This window comes from Coregonus lavaretus (assembly GCF_964263955.1).
Source record: "Coregonus lavaretus genome assembly, chromosome: 12".
Classification (NCBI taxonomy): Eukaryota; Metazoa; Chordata; class Actinopteri; order Salmoniformes; family Salmonidae; genus Coregonus; species Coregonus lavaretus.
The window spans coordinates 46,438,510-46,455,045 of record NC_139999.1 but is presented as its reverse complement, the minus strand read 5'-3'; the positions used below and the strand labels follow the sequence as shown (position 1 = coordinate 46,455,045).

The 16,536-nt window shown below is 47.5% G+C and overlaps 1 protein-coding gene across 2 annotated transcripts; it reads right to left on the bottom strand.

The window, feature by feature from the left end:
* Positions 1-12,180: 12,180 nt before the first annotated feature.
* Positions 12,181-16,302, bottom strand: LOC311138440 (tumor suppressor candidate 2-like). 2 transcript variants are annotated; one of them, XR_014614047.1, is made up of 5 exons: positions 16,149-16,302; positions 15,329-15,620; positions 14,816-14,936; positions 13,143-13,782; positions 12,181-12,915 (listed from the first exon to the last, which is right to left on the bottom strand). XR_014614047.1 is itself a non-coding variant. In XM_084173121.1 (4 exons), exons 2-4 carry the CDS (start codon positions 15,481-15,483, stop codon positions 13,717-13,719), a joined length of 342 nt encoding a protein of 113 aa, XP_084029247.1. In that variant the 5' UTR covers positions 15,484-15,620; positions 16,149-16,292; the 3' UTR covers positions 12,181-13,716. The 2 variants fall into 2 exon arrangements, 1 of the variants encoding a protein (XP_084029247.1); XM_084173121.1 differs by having other exon boundaries at positions 12,181-13,782; positions 16,149-16,292.
* Positions 16,303-16,536: the final 234 nt, after the last annotated feature.

Sequence of the window (16,536 nt, the reverse complement as noted above, 5' to 3'; positions counted from 1 at the left end):
GCACCTTTAGGGGGGGGTAATGTAACACTCTGGCTCCACGGACCTTTATTCTTGAGCCAGGGTTGTTCATGTTCATTTGTTTTGGGTGTATTTCTATGTTGGGGTGTCTAGGTTGTGGTATTTCTATGTTGGGTGTTTGTATTCATTGACTCCCAATCGGAGGTAACGAGTGTCAGCTGTTCGGCTCGTTATCTCTGATTGGGAGCCATATTTAGGCTGTATGTTGTCCTGTGGGGTTTGTGGGTTTTTGTTTCCTTGTTGCTGTCGTTATCAGTAGTGGAACTTCACGTATCGTTCTTTGTTGTTTTCTCGTGTTGCACTTTAAGTAAATAAAGTCATCATGTTTCTCGGAACACGCGCTGCGCTTTGGTCTCATCATTCACACGATCGTGACAGTCTGCTAAATGACTTTACAAAAAAATATATATAACAGTGTGAAATGTATTAGAATAATAAGACTATAATCTAGTAATGTGTGTGCGTAGGACAAGTTAAGATTATGACATTGTGTTACTATTTAGCAATATACAGTGGGGAAAAAAAGTATTTAGTCAGCCACCAATTGTGCAAGTTCTCCCACTTAAAAAGATGAGAGAGGCCTGTAATTTTCATCATAGGTACATGTCAACTATGACAGACAAAATGAGAAAAAAAATTCCAGAAAATCACATTGTAGGATTTTTTATGAATGTATTTGCAAATTATGGTGGAAAATAAGTATTTGGTCACCTACAAACAAGCAAGACTTCTGGCTCTCACAGACCTGTAACTTCTTCTTTAAGAGGCTCCTCTGTCCTCCACTCGTTACCTGTATTAATGGCACCTGTTTGAACTTGTTATCAGTATAAAAGACACCTGTCAACAACCTCAAACAGTCACACTCCAAACTCCACTATGGCTAAGACCAAAGAGCTGTCAAAGGACACCAGAAACAAAAGTGTAGACCTGCACCAGGCTGGGAAGACTGAATCTGCAATAGGTAAGCAGCTTGGTTTGAAGAAATCAACTGTGGGAGCAATTATTAGGAAATGGAAGACATACAAGACCACTGATAATCTCCCTTGATCTGGGGCTCCACGCAAGATCTCACCCCGTGGGGTCAAAATGATCACAAGAACGGTGAGCAAAAATCCCAGAACCACACGGGGGGACCTAGTGAATGACCTGCAGAGAGCTGGGACCAAAGTAACAAAGCCTACCATCAGTAACACACTACGCCGCCAGGGACTCAAATCCTGCAGTGCCAGACGTGTCCCCCTGCTTAAGCCAGTACATGTCTAGGCCCGTCTGAAGTTTGCTAGAGTGCATTTGGATGATCCAGAAGAGGATTGGGAGAATGTCATATGGTCAGATGAAACCAAAATAGAACTTTTTGGTAAAAACTCAACTCGTCGTGTTTGGAGGACAAATAATGCTGAGTTGCATCCAAAGAACACCATACCTACTGTGAAGCATGGGGGTGGAAACATCATGCTTTGAGGCTGTTTTTCTGCAAAGGGACCAGGACGACTGATCCATGTAAAGGAAAGAATGAATGGGGCCATGTATCGTGAGATTTTGAGTGAAAACCTCCTTCCATCAGCAAGGGCATTGAAGATGAAACGTGGCTGGGCCTTTCAGCATGACAATAATCCCAAACACACCGCCCGGGCAACGAAGGAGTGGCTTCGTAAGAAGCATTTCAAGGTCCTGGAGTGGCCTAGCCAGTCTCCAGATCTCAATCCCATAGAAAATCTTTGGAGGGAGTTGAAAGTCTGTGTTGCCCAGCGACAGCCCCAAAACATCACTGCTCTAGAGGAGATCTGCATGGAGGAATGGGCCAAAATACCAGCAACAGTGTGTGAAAACCTTGTGAAGATGTTTCACCTGTGTCATTGCCAACAAAGGGTATATAACAAAGTATTGAGAAACTTTTGTTATTGACCAAATACTTATTTTCCACCATAATTTGCAAATAAATTCATTAAAAATCTTACAATGTGATTTTCTGGATTCTTTTTCTCATTTTGTCTGTCATAGTTTGTCAAGGGCTGAGGTGTAAGGTGTGTAGAAGTCAGGCGCAGGACACCGAAGCTAGTCCAACAAAGTTTACTGAAGTTTACCAATAGGCATACAGAGAACGGCCTCAACAAAAAACAGAGGCGAGCAATTACGCAAACTGTGCGTAAAACAAATAAACAAGAAAACAGGTACAAAACACGCAGCACAACGGACAGGCGAAAAACAACACACAATCTAACCTAAGCAAAACAAGGAACTTATAGGACAAGTAATCAGCACACAAACGGACACAGGTGTAAAAGACAGACGAAAGCAATCACACCAAGAAACATGGAGCGGTGGCAGCTAGTACTCCGGGGACGGCGAACGCCGAAGCCTGCCCGAACCAGGAGGAGGAGCAGTCTCGGCAGAATCCGTGACAGTACCCCCCCCCTTGACGCGCGGCTCCAGCCGTGCGCTGACCCCGGCCTCGGGGACGGCCAGGAGGACGCGGACCCGGGCGCGTGGGATGCCCACGGTGGAACTCAGTCAGGAGGGACGGATCTAGGATGTCCCTCCTAGGCACCCAGCACCGTTCCTCCGGACCGTACCCCTCCCACTCCACGAGATACTGGAGACCACTCTTCCGGTGCCTCGAGTCCAAGATGGTCCGGACCCTGTACGCCGGGGCCCCCTCGATGTCCAAAGGGGGCGGAGGGGTCTCTCCTATCTCATCTTCTTGGAGTGGGCCAGCTACCACCGGCCTGAGAAGAGACACATGGAACGAGGGGTTAATATTCTTGTACTCAATAGGCAGTTGTAACCTGTAACACACCTCGTTCAACCTTCTCAGGACTTTAAAGGGCCCCACAAACCGCCGACCCAGCTTCCGGCAGGGCAGGCGGAGGGGCAGGTTTCGAGTCGAGAGCCAGACTCGATCTCCCGGTGCGTACACCGGTCCCTCACTGCGGTGGCGATCGGCGCTCGCCTTTTGTTGACGGATGGCACGCTGCAGATGGACATGGGCAGCGTCCCACGTCTCCTCCGAGCGCCGAATCCACTCGTCCACCGCAGGGGCCTCGATCTGGCTCTCGTGCCATGGTGCCAGGACCGGCTGATAACCTAAAACACACTGGAAAGGTGTTAAATTGGTCGAGGAGTGGCGGAGAGAGTTCTGGGCCATCTCTGCCCAGGGGATGAACCTAGACCACTCCTCCGGCCGGTCCCGGCAATAGGACCTCAGAAACCTACCCACATCCTGGTTGACACGTTCAACCTGCCCATTGCTCTCTGGGTGGTACCCCGAGGTAAGGCTTACCGAGACCCCCAAGCGTTCCATGAACGCCCCCCAAACTCTGGAGGTGAACTGGGGACCTCGGTCAGACACAATATCCTCGGGGACCCCATAGTGCCGGAACACATGGGTAAATAGGGCCTCAGCGGTCTGTAGGGCAGTAGGGAGACCCGGCATTGGGAGGAGACGACAGGCCTTGGAAAACCGATCCACAACGACCAAAATGGTGGTATTCCCCTGGGAGGGGGGTAGGTCGGTCTCAAAATCCACCGATAGGTGGGACCATGGTCGTTGTGGAACGGGCAGGGGATGTAACTTACTCCTGGGCAAATGTCTAGGCGCCTTACACTGGGCGCACACCGAGCAGGAGGAGACATAAACCCTCACATCCCTAGCTAACGTAGGCCACCAATATTTCACGCTAAGGCAGTGCACTGTCCGGCCAATACCTGGATGTCCAGAGGAGGGTGATGTATGAGCCCAATAAATCAGACGATCACGAACCTCGAGCGGGACGTACGTCCGTCCCACAGGACACTCGGGGGGAGTAGGGTCGGTATGCAGTGCCCGCTCGATTTCCGCATCGACCTCCCACACCACCGGAGCCACCAAACAAGACTCTGGCAGTATGGAAGTAGGCTCAATGGACCTCTCCTCTGTGTCATACCGCCGGGACAGGGCGTCTGCCTTACCGTTCTGGGACCCTGGGATGTATGTGATCTTAAAAACAAACCGGGTCAGGAACATGTTCCACCTAGCCTGACGAGGGTTCAATCTCCTAGCTGCCCTGATGTACTCCAGGTTACGGTGATCAGTCAGAATGAGGAAAGGGTGTTGAGCCCCCTCAAGCCAATGCCTCCACACCATTAGGGCCTGGACTACAGCTAACAGCTCCCTGTCCCCAACGTCATAATTTCGCTCCGCCGAGCTGAGCTTCTTGGAGTAGAACGCACAGGGGCGGAGCTTAGTTGGCGTGCCGGACCGTTGTGACAGGACTGCCCCTAAGCCGGCCTCGGACGCGTCTACCTCTACTTGGAATGGTAAAGAGGGATCCGGATGCGCCAGCACCGGGGCCGAGGTGAACAGGTTCTTCAGCTTGGCAAATGCCCTGTCCGCCTCAGCTGACCACTGCAACCGAACCGGACCCCCCTTTAGCAAGGACGTAATGGGAGCTGCAACCTGTCCAAAGCCCCGGATAAACCTCCGGTAGTAATTAGCAAAACCCAAGAACTGCTGCACCTCTTTGACAGTGGTTGGAGTTTGCCAATTACGCACGGCCAACACACGGTCTACCTCTATCTCCACACCAGACGCGGACAACCGATAACCCAAAAAGGAGACGGACTCCTGGAAGAACAGGCATTTCTCTGCCTTGACATACAAGTCATGCTCCAACAGTCTTCTCAACACTCGGCGCACCAGGGCTACATGCTCGGCTCGTGTGGAAGAGTACACTAGGATGTCGTCGATGTATACTACCACACCCTGCCCATGCATGTCCCGGAAAATCTCGTCAACAAAGGATTGGAAGACTGAAGGAGCATTCATTAACCCGTATGGCATGACGAGATACTCGTAATGACCCGAGGTGGTGCTAAATGCGGTCTTCCATTCATCCCCCTCCCTAATGCGTACCAGATTGTACGCGCTCCTGAGATCCAACTTTGTGAAGAACTGCGCTCCGCGTAATGATTCTGTCATAGTCGCAATCAGTGGAAGAGGGTAACTGTACTTAACCGTGATCTGATTGAGACTACGATAGTCAATACACGGGCGCAAACCCCCGTCCTTCTTCTTCACAAAGAAGAAACTTGAGGAAACCGGGGAAGTGGAGGACCGTATGTATCCCTGTGCCAAGGACTCGGCTATGTAAGTTTCCATAGCCGCTGTCTCCTCTTGAGACAGTGGATACACACGGCTCCGCGGAAGTGCCGCTCCTGTTTGGAGATCTATCGCACAATGTCTATGAGGTGGTAGCCGTGTAGCCCTCGTTTTACTGAACACAAGTGCTAAATCCTCATACTCAGGGGGAATGCGCATTGCGGGCACTTGGTTCGGACTCTCTACCGAGGTCGCTCCTAAGGAAACACCTAGACATCTCCCTACACACTGGGCAGACCACTCCATAAGAGCCCTCTGTTGCCACGCAATGGTAGGATCATGGGTGCTTAACCAGGGAAGCCCCAGCACCACGGGATACGCAGGAGAGTCAATCAGATAAAACTGAATGGTCTCCTCATGACCCCCCTGCTTCGTCATCTTAAGTGGTGCTGTGACTTCTCTGATCAGCCCCGACCCCAACGGCCGGCTGTCTAGGGCGTGAACAGGAAAGGGGGCTTCTACCGGCCGAAGGGGAATTCCTAACTTATAACAAAATGCACGATCAACAAAATTCCCAGCTGCGCCTGAATCTACTAGCGCCTTATGCTGGGAATGAGGTGCCACCTGTGGAAATCTCACAGGTATACTCATGTGACCAACAGAGAGCTCTGGGTAAGTGGGGCGCCTGCTCACCTGAAATGACTCCCCAGTGCGTGACCTGTTGTCCCCTCTCCCAGGAGACCCTCCCCAGCACCTGGCCGCGGTGTGTCCTCCACGGCCACAGTTGGTGCAGGGGATGGCCCCCCTCGGGTTCTCTCTCCTCCTCTCTCTAGCGCCAGCACCCCCGAGCTCCATGGGAATCGGCTCGGAGGTGCTGGAGGGTGGAATGGACGACCCCCACTCGGGACGTCCGCGGGTAGCCAGCAGGGTGTCGAGACGGATGTAGATGTCTACCAACTGGTCGAAGGATAGGTTGGTGTCCCTGCAGGCCAGCTCACGACAAACGTCCTCTCGTAGGCTACACCGGTAATGGTCGATGAGGGCCCTCTCATTCCACCCCGCATCCGCCGCTAGAGTCCGGAACTCCAGGGCGAACTCCTGTGCGCTCCTCTTCCCCTGTCGGAGGTGGAACAGACGCTCCCCCGCCGCCTTCCCCTCAGGTGGGTGATCGAAGACAGCCCTGAAGCGGCGGGAGAACTCCGCGTAGGTGATGGTAGCGGCGTCTATTCCCCTCCATTCGGCGTTGGCCCACTCCAACGCCTTGCCGGATAGACAGGAGATGAGGGCGGAGACGCTCTCGTACCCCGAGGGCGCTGGGTGTATGGTAGCCAGGTAGAGTTCCACCTGCAGGAGGAACCCCTGACACCCGGCTGCAGAACCGTCATATGCCCTCGGGAGCGAGAGCAGTATGCCACTGGGTTCCGGTGCTGAGAGAGGAGGACTGGCCGTTGGTGATGGGATGGTGTGAGAAGGCGTGGGCACCTCTCCAGTCACCAACCGGCGCAGAGTGTTGGACACCTCGTACATGGCGGCCCCAAGTTGCCGGATCATGGTGTCTTGATCGCTGATCCGATCCTCCAGCGACTTGGGTGCCGCCACTGCTCCTGCTGACTCCATGGTGATGTGTTGTTCTGTCAAGGGCTGAGGTGTAAGGTGTGTAGAAGTCAGGCGCAGGACACCGAAGCTAGTCCAACAAAGTTTACTGAAGTTTACCAATAGGCAAAATACAGAGAACGGCCTCAACAAAAAACAGAGGCGAGCAATTACGCAAACTGTGCGTAAAACAAATAAACAAGAAAACAGGTACAAAACACGCAGCACAACGGACAGGCGAAAAACAACACACAATCTAACCTAAGCAAAACAAGGAACTTATAGGACAAGTAATCAGCACACAAACGGACACAGGTGTAAAAGACAGACGAAAGCAATCACACCAAGAAACATGGAGCGGTGGCAGCTAGTACTCCGGGGACGGCGAACGCTGAAGCCTGCCCGAACCAGGAGGAGGAGCAGTCTCGGCAGAATCCGTGACATAGTTGACATGTACCTATGATGAAAATTACAGGCCTCTCTCATCTTTTTAAGTGGGAGAACATGCACAATTGGTGGCTGACTAAATACTTTTTTCCCCCACTGTATAAACAGTTTATTAGGTACACCACCTTGTTCACGAAAATGACAGTGAGTCACTTGGCCGTGGCTTGCTATATAAAGCAGGCAGACAGGCATCGATGTCACGCCTGCTCCCGCTCCCCCTCCCTAGCGCTCGAGGGCCCTAGGCTGCCCATCATTACGCACACCTGTCACCATCCTTACGCGCATCAGTGCTTCATTGGACCTGAACTTCATCACGCCTTAATTACCTCCCCTATATCTGTCTGTTCCTCTGTTTGATCCCTGTGTCAGCATTAATGTCTTTATGTTTCCCCTGTCAAGACGCTGTCCGTGTTTTGTTTCATGTCTGTATATATTAAATATTCACTCCCTGTACTTGCTTCTCGTCTCCCAGCGTCTGTCCTCACAATCGAGGCATTCAGTTACTGTTCGATTGTAAAACAAGTGACCTAAGCGACTTTGAGCGTGGTATGATAGTCGGTGCCAGGCACGCCGGATCCAGTATCTCAGAAACGGCTGCCCTCCTGGGCTTTTCATGCACGACAGTGTCTAGGGTTTACCGAGAATGGTGCGACAAACAAAAAAACATCCTGTCAGCAGCAGTCCTGTGGGGGCGAAAACAGCTTGTTGATGAGAAAGGTCGAAGGAGAATGGCACAGGCGGGCCACAAACAGACAAATAATGGCACAGAATGGCATCTCGGAACGCGCAACTCGTTGATCCTTGTCACGGATGGGCTATTGCAGCACTGGGTTCCTAATGTTTTGTACACAGTGTATTGTGATGGAAAATGTTATGTTTGTACTTTTCTAGTAACCAATTTCTGTGTTCATGCAAGTGACTGGTTGAACAAATCTTCACTATCAGTATCTGCAATTTGGCAGTATGCCCAGACCCTTGTTTTGAGAACGAAATATATCTCAGTTTCAAGGTCTCAGCTTAGAGAGAAGAAGCCTTGTGAGGTATTGGTCTGTCACATGCATGACCCAGTATTGGTCGGTCACATGACTGAAGCAAACGTGAATGATGAATAAGCTAAATCATGCAAACATAACTTGTCTGCAGTATATAAGAGAACTAACGGGACTGCCCTGGTGGAGCTCCTGATCGACATGTGTACTTGGTGCATTGAGTTGGTTGGAACCTCTCCAGTGCGCTAATAATAAACAATGATTCATTTAAGATTTACTTCGAGTGTCCCTGCGTAGAATTTCCACGACAGTATATTATGTGGAAGAAAAAACAATATGCTTGTATAAAAGCCAACATGAACAAATAGGTCGCTCATGTTCACTTTCCGTTCGGCCCAAAGAGAATTTAGGGCTTCTCGAAAGTCCCCCTCAGAAAGATTCAGAAGTTCAGAACATATCCGACCAAAAAACAAAACTTTCCATTTCACCTCTGCATAGCCCTTCACCCAACCTCTGGAATATTATTCTAGCTTTGTGGAAAATAAAATAAAACTTCACCGCTGTTTCATCTCCCTCCTGTGACGCAGTATACACAGCGACTCTTCTCAGAGTTTTTTGTAGTTGGTAAAGAAATAAAATAATTACTTGTATATAAGCAATAAAGTGGAGTGGATCCTGACCCATCATTATTTTATCCTTTAAGCAGAACAATAACTCAGACAGCTTTGCATGAAAAACATTTCCCATGGCATGAAGCGGGCATGACCATTCTGCTGACCCTTGCACACACACAAACTCAATACAGATGGTCAAAGAACACAAAGAAGAGTGTTATAAAAGACACAGGCTTATTTGAACACCTTTCTACTGAATATTACATAGGTGAAAGGTGTGTGAATTAAAGGTAGCCCCACGAATACAAACATTTACACCCACACCCCTGGTGAGAGTTGCCCTCTACTGTTTCCTGTGCAGTAGTTGGGGTCATTTATTCCACCCTGTTTGGACATCAGTAACATTTTACATTTACATTTTTTTGTCATTTAGCAGACGCTCTTATCCAGAGCAACTTACAGTTAGTGAATACATATTTTTTTTATACTGGCCCCCCGTGGGAATCGAACCCACAACCCTGGCGTTGCAAACGCCATGCTCTATCAACTGAGCTACATCCCTGCCGGCCATTCCCTCCCCTACCCTGGACGAATTGTGCGTCACCCATGAGTCTCCCGGTCGCGGCCGGCTGCGACAGAGCCTGGATTTGAACCAGGATCTCTAGTGGCACAGTTAGCACTGCGATGCAGTGCCTTAGACCACTGCGCCACTCAGGAGTTACATCCTCCCCAGGTTGCACTTTCCCCTCTTTCCCCTCTCAGCACATCCTTACAGGACAGGAAGAAGCCCCCCAAAACAACAGGAACATTAGTTGATTGTGGCTGTGACAGCGTGACGTCGCACGTCGGCACAGTACCCGCTGGGGTGACACCAGGGCCAAGGACATGATGCCACACACTGCTGCTGAACATACAGTACTGGTACTGCCTGGGCACAATCTACAGCTGCCAACTGTGCCAGGATCAAGGGAACACTCAGACTAAACAGTCTTGTGTAAACACATTAGAACTTCAAAGCCTTCAATAGTTCCATAATGTGAAATGCAAAACAATGTCTCTGAAGCCTGACGGATAGATCTAATGCTAACCTCTGGAGTAAAATAATGGTTCAGGTTAGTGCCATTAGTGACCTTAGAATCTGTTTCACAATCTATGCAACCTCTACTATTCACTTTTCATAGACACAATATAGTGAATGAGGGTGACAACTTTTCAGTTGTTCAGAGTTCAAGTAGTGCACTCCAGACTACATATGCTCCGATCAGTGGTAGAGAAACTGCAGCAGCAGCCTCTGTGGCGTCCATCCACTGCTCTGGAGTTGAATGAAGTCACAGTGTAATTACTGTGGGTCATCTGCAAGCAATCAGACACCATTTACAACAGAACGGCATACACACACACAGGCCAACCCCCTTACCTGGAATATCACTCACACTGGCATAGTGGAAGGACCACTTGAGAAGGTATGTAGAATGTGTAAAAACAAACCCTCACATTATTGATGAACTCCATCCTCTCCTCCCATGCACCCTACCACTGTACCACCCTGGTTGTCAAAATAGAGTTAAGAGGCTTGTTAAACATTGCAGCCGGCATTGCAGGCGACTGCCGACTGACTGATCTACAAATCACCTTGCATTGTAACTACTCAATATTATTTGTAGATCAGTCAGTCAGTCATAATTTATTGAAATGCATAATGTCAGCTGCAATGTCGAACAAGCACAATCACTTCCCTAACAGTGCATTTTATATTATGGCTTGACAATGCAGGAGTCATCCGTGCCCAGAACCCAAGCACAGTCATGTCCAGAGCCTTCTATTTACATAGAGACATACATTATTAGAAGGCCCTGGTGATGTCTAGCTAGATTTGACCACTATCTATACGTCTTCCATTGAGCTCAGAGTTAACTGAGGATACAAGAAGCAATTTATCAGACAAAAGCGCATAAAACAAGCATACATGGGCCCATATGGCATAAATTATTAGATTAGAACTCCCACCCCTCACCCAATTAAAATCCATCTTTCTGTCTCCAGGGAGCTCAGCGCCTGTCTTCGGAACAGGGATTAACTCAAGGAAATGAGACTGCAGGAGACCAGTGTATGGGAGAGTGGCCAATGGGGTCTGTGAAATCAAATTAACGTCCCCCTGAGAGGCAGGCTAGAGAGGTGTGTGTCGGTGGACATGGTCATTCAATAGAATGTGCCATGGTGAACATGAACATGCTCTGGGCCAATGTTGATCTTTCAGGGAAAGGTCTGGAAGTGTACACCCGTTAGATAAGGCAAGCTTCCTACACTTCAATACGACTGTCTTATAATGGCTGATAATACAATCATCTGTCTAATATCTGGAAATGTCCCTTGGAGCAATGCTCTCATTGGTTGGTCAGAACAACAGTGTTGTGCTGGGCAGAAAAAACCTGGTCTCAGGGCATTTCGTATTATTCTGTATGTAAATACAAGACGCTCCATTTAGTATGATATGTTAAGTTTCGTATGGTATGTATTAATTTGTGGATGTCCATCACCCATTTCTTATATGTCATGAATTTACCTTTATTTTGGGGTCACAAGGGGAAACGCTTGAGACAATCACTACTACTGGAGGTTAAAGGGCAAATATCAAAGGTTCTGCAGAATCAAATGACCGGGTAGTTTGGGTCCTGGATGCTGATTGGCTGAAAGCCGTGGTATATCAGACCGTATACCCCAGATATGACAAAACATTTATTTTTACTGCTCTAATTACATCGCTAAGCAGTTTATAATAGCAATAAGGCACCTCGGGGGTTTGTGGTATATGGCCAATATACCACAGCTAAGGGCTGTATCCAGGCACTCCATGTTGCATCGTGCTTAAGAACAGCCCTTAGCCGTGGTATATTGGCCATATACCACACCCCCTCGTGCTTTATTGCTTAAATATACCACGGGTATGACGCAAAATAACTTGTTCACTGTTCCAATTATGTTGGTAATCAGTTTAAAGGCACCTCTGGGAATTGTGGTATATGGCCAATATACCATGGCTAAGGGCTGTATCCAGGCACTCCACATTGCGTCCGGAGGCTCCGTATGGAGGGTGTGATGCAATTGTGGATCCTCCGGAGGCCAAATCAAGCTCGGTACCACGTCCCACATTTTTTAACGATGCGGAGGGCTCCGTATAGGCATGATTGGTTGACGATAGGTGGGGACAGTACGTCCTGTATAAACACACTCACTTCCTTGACAACAGCTCTGCGAAGCGCAAGTATGAACGCCCTGCAGAGGACTAAGTTCCACGGTTGAAAGAAGGGATACATGTGTTTGGCTGTGTTTGCACTGGTATCCCAATTCTGATCTTTTGCCCAATTATTGGCAAAAGAGCTGATCTGAATGGTCTTTGTTTAATGGTGCATGGAAGAAATAAAGGGACAGAGACACGATTGGATACATTTTGAGTTGTGATTTTTTTTTAAACAATGCCATTGTAGAACAGTTATAATAAATTAACAATTAAAATATATCGCCCAGAGCAGTGAAGGAACAGGACTTTCCCAGGGGGACTCGAGTCAAAGCCTGGGACTGTACTTAAAAAAGCAGCTCGGAGTAGGATTGCTGATCTAGGATCAGGTCCCCCTTCCATTTAATCTTATTCACTATGATCTCAAAAGGTTAACACTGATCCTAGATCAGCGCCTACTATGAGAAGCTTCAGCCAGTCAAACAATAAAACACATCACATTACAATCAGCTCAGATCACATTGGCCAACAATTGTCTAAACTCCATGGGGAAATGACAGAAGCAGAGCCAGCATCAGTCATGGTGGAAACTATATAAAGACATGACAAAGCATAAAAAAACTAAAAAGAACTTGTACATGTAAAAGAGGGATGGAAACTCCAGTCCTTAGGGGCCTGATTGGCGTCACACCTTTGCCCCAGCTAACACACCGGACTCCAATAATCAACTAATTATGATCTTCAGTTTAGAATGTTTAATCAGCTATGTTTGCTAAGAATGGGGGGAAAAGTGTGATACTCCTCTGGCCCCCGAGGAGTGGAGTTGCCCATCCCGGATGTAAAATGTCCATTAAAATGTTCCTATACCTCTGACCTCAGGATTTTGCCCTAATGGGTTAAGCCCTCTCATTACCCTGGAATAGGGTTGCAAAATTCCAGGAACTTTCAAAAAATTCCCTGGTTTTCGAGAAATCCTGGTTGGAGGATTCTGGATTTCCTGCCCATTCTGGGAATCTTCCAAATGGGATTTCTGTAAAACCAGGGAATTTATTGAAAGTTCCTGGAATTTTGCAACTAAATTTGGACGCGCTGAAGACTGAACAGGTAACGGAAAATCTCACCCCTTAATACCTGTTCCCCTCGCTGCTCCGTACAGATGGTAAATTCACTCTCTAGGCCAGGATTTAAAGATATAGGACCTCCGGCCTATTCTGACACACACTACTCTACTTAACAGCCCATGGTTCAATTGGCCTCTTACATTCTCCTTACAAAGTACAGTGGATCATCCTACCAGAGCACACTAATGCGAGACAGGCAGATACATTGTCACATTTAATTTCCACTAACACACACAGGACCTGCATTGTATTTATTGAATAGGTTGAGGGTAACGGGAGCAGAATGATGTCTTCATCATCATCCATCTTCTCCGACACCTTTTACAGACCACCGATTGTCTCTGTAAGTGGCCACTCACTACTGTGTGTAACGTGACTGCACACAGGCCACACCTTACAGAGTCCACAGGTCATGCAGAGCCTGAACACGCTTTGAGCAACAGCACATCTGTCCTCACAGGTCAGGACGCCGGCCAAACATCATCACCGGGAGACCATGGCGTATTAGAGGAGGGTACGTGGAGGGCTTCAGGGTAAAGTATATGTGGCGAGGGAAACAAGGGGACCGAGTTGACACAGTGGCTCATCTGAGTCTGGTCTCAAAACATGGAACCAGGCTTCATCAAACCTCACAGAGAACGACAGGGAAATCCACATGGATGCAGGGGTGCTCCAGATGTATGGTTCCCTATAAGAAAAAAGAGAAAACACAACTAAGCACATAATCATTCATTAGTTATCTAGCCCCTAACATACAGCAATGTGATCAGGATATTGCCATATTGAATATACTGGTTTGGGGGTGGGACAATTTAAAATCATGCATACTAGATGACATCAGAAGATAATAGAATTCCTGTTTAACCCATTACAGTCTAAGCCCCGTCTAAGCTGGGGTGGGGTTCTACTAAGCTATATGGAATTGTTTTAAGAAGGTCATACCAAGGATCATTAAGCTATTTAATTTAGAATTTTAAGACCCCTTGAAGTATCCAAAAAATAAAACAATTTGATGAAAACTTATTTTTGGCCTTACAGCTATTAGCCCATACAAATGCATTGAATAACATTCACTACATGGAACAAGTAGTCCCCCAAAAATCTAAAGGAAGTTATATATATATTTTTTTTTTGTACATGTATTTAACCCCTTGTTTTTGGCACTAAACAGTCTCCATATATACTTCCATTAATTTTTCAACTGGTACCAGGGGACCTTCAGACAAGCCTTTGGGCATTCTATAGTCTCACCTTTCCACAGAGGTCATATCAGTGTGTAGGCCAAACCGTTCGGACACTATAGACGATTTTGTGAGAAGACCGATTTTAGGGATGTCTCATGGTCTGACAAACACCGCTCTAGCGCTGTCACCTTTCACCGCTGATGCGGAAGTGCGACATCGGCGGATTGAGAAGCATCCAATGCAACAAATGATGCAACCAAATATATATAGCTTAAACTGACTGATTTTTATGGGGATGTATTTATTATGCTAATTAGATTTCTGCAGAGGCGCGGACATCCACTCTAGGGGGCTAATCAGGAAAAATCTAATACCGGGGGTGTATTCATTAGTGCACGCCATAGCAAAACATTTTGCAACAAAAACTAGCATTACTATTGGACAAATTTAGGTAGGACCCCATTTCGTCCTGTTTGGTTCCTAGTGAATACACCCCTGAATTTTGTATTCCGACTGTTTGAGAGAAGGGCCTGTTACCTGAGGTATGAGGTTTTTCTGGATCTTCTTCAGTTTGGACCTCCTGCGGCCATTCTTCGTCACAACTGTCTCCTCGTAGAACTCGTGGGCCAGGTCTCCATCTTCGTCAAAGTACAGGGAGCTGAAGGCAGATAAGGATTACTGCTGGGTGGGGTCCAGAGAAATAAGAGCATGACAAATGTCTACCCAGTATAGATGTTGCATGGGTAAACCCCTCCCGTTGCGCACCGCCACACAGAGCTAGAAAGGGATGTCAAACATGTGCCATGTGTTGATCTGTGTACACCCCGAGACACAGACCTAGGCATACTGACATTGTGAAGGGAAGTTTCTAGAAAGATACAATTTAAAGGGTACACTATTATGTAAGAGCACAATATTGGCTTAAGTTTAAAGTTGCGTAAGGCATTAGGACATACAAGTCTTGCTCAATCCTGAGAAGTGGCTGGTTCTCTGACTTGTAGCATGTGCTTTATGTTATGATGACATAGCTACTTGTGATGCTATATTTACCTCCTCCTGGTAAACACGAAGGGCGTCCCATTTCGGAAACTTCTGAGCCTTGCCAGCGACTGTTCGACGACTCCCTCTTTGGTTGGATCGCCATCACCACTGCCTGAACCTGCAAAAGGCCAATATCCTTTGGTTTTGGAGCCACTACCTCCCATCTTCAACTGTAGGACATTATTTTCTTGGCTGGACTGCACCCAGGAGTGATGTAGCGAGTTGATGCTCGATGTAGGTGTTGACAGGTTTTGAGACAGGGATGTTGTTTATAAAGTAGAAGACAGTAGGTAGCTACAATCTAAAGGAATTACAGAGAAAGGAAGTTAGCAGACATTGATGAATGGTGACATGTTTCCTTGGCAGCTGCTGTTTTAACTAAAGATCATATTAGCCAGATTACCTGGAATCTTATGTTGACATCGTCTACTTACTACCTAACGTTACCTGCATACGTTAGTTAACGGTCTTTCATCTAACTAGTTCCCTGTACAAAAGCATAGCTAGCTAGTTAGTTAGGACTTGAGGTTGGCATTAGCCTTCAAAACCAATTTAGCTAGCTAGCTGTGCTAGCTAACGTTATCGGTTAGCGAGCTGTTTACAGCAGTTGCATTTCATATCGGACACAGGTTGATGTCTTGAGTTTGTTTGCAGAATATTCCATCGTGTCAGAGGGTGATATGGTAGCTGAGGGCCTTCAGAATATCAGATAGCTACGCTAGATAGCTACAAAACGCCATACTTGCTGTCAAGGTAACATTAACCAGCTAGCTAACGTCTCCCTTTGATTTAGGTTGCATGCTTGCAAGCACATTCACTGTCGACATACCGAGTAATTTCAGCTTGAAGTCAATCAGTCGTATGAAATCTAGGCTGTGCCAACTTCCTTAAGACGCCGAATGTCTTCAAAGCACAGACAACTAGCTCTCTTAAGATGAACCAGCTAGTCACCGCTTTTAGCCTCTCCCTCACTTCCGTCATATGGATGGCATGTACCTACGTCACTTCCAGTAAAAAAAAAATATATACTGAATGGAAGGTTAGAGAAAGTTCTTTATCATGAGGAGAGAGAGAGCAGATCAGTGGCGGCTGGTGAAAAATATTCTCGGTGGGGCTGTGCCATACTTTTTTTTTCCTGTAACCATCGCGATATATTTTAACACAAACTGCAGGACAGCAGTGCTCAGTGAAACATTCAGTAATTATTTAATGCCAAT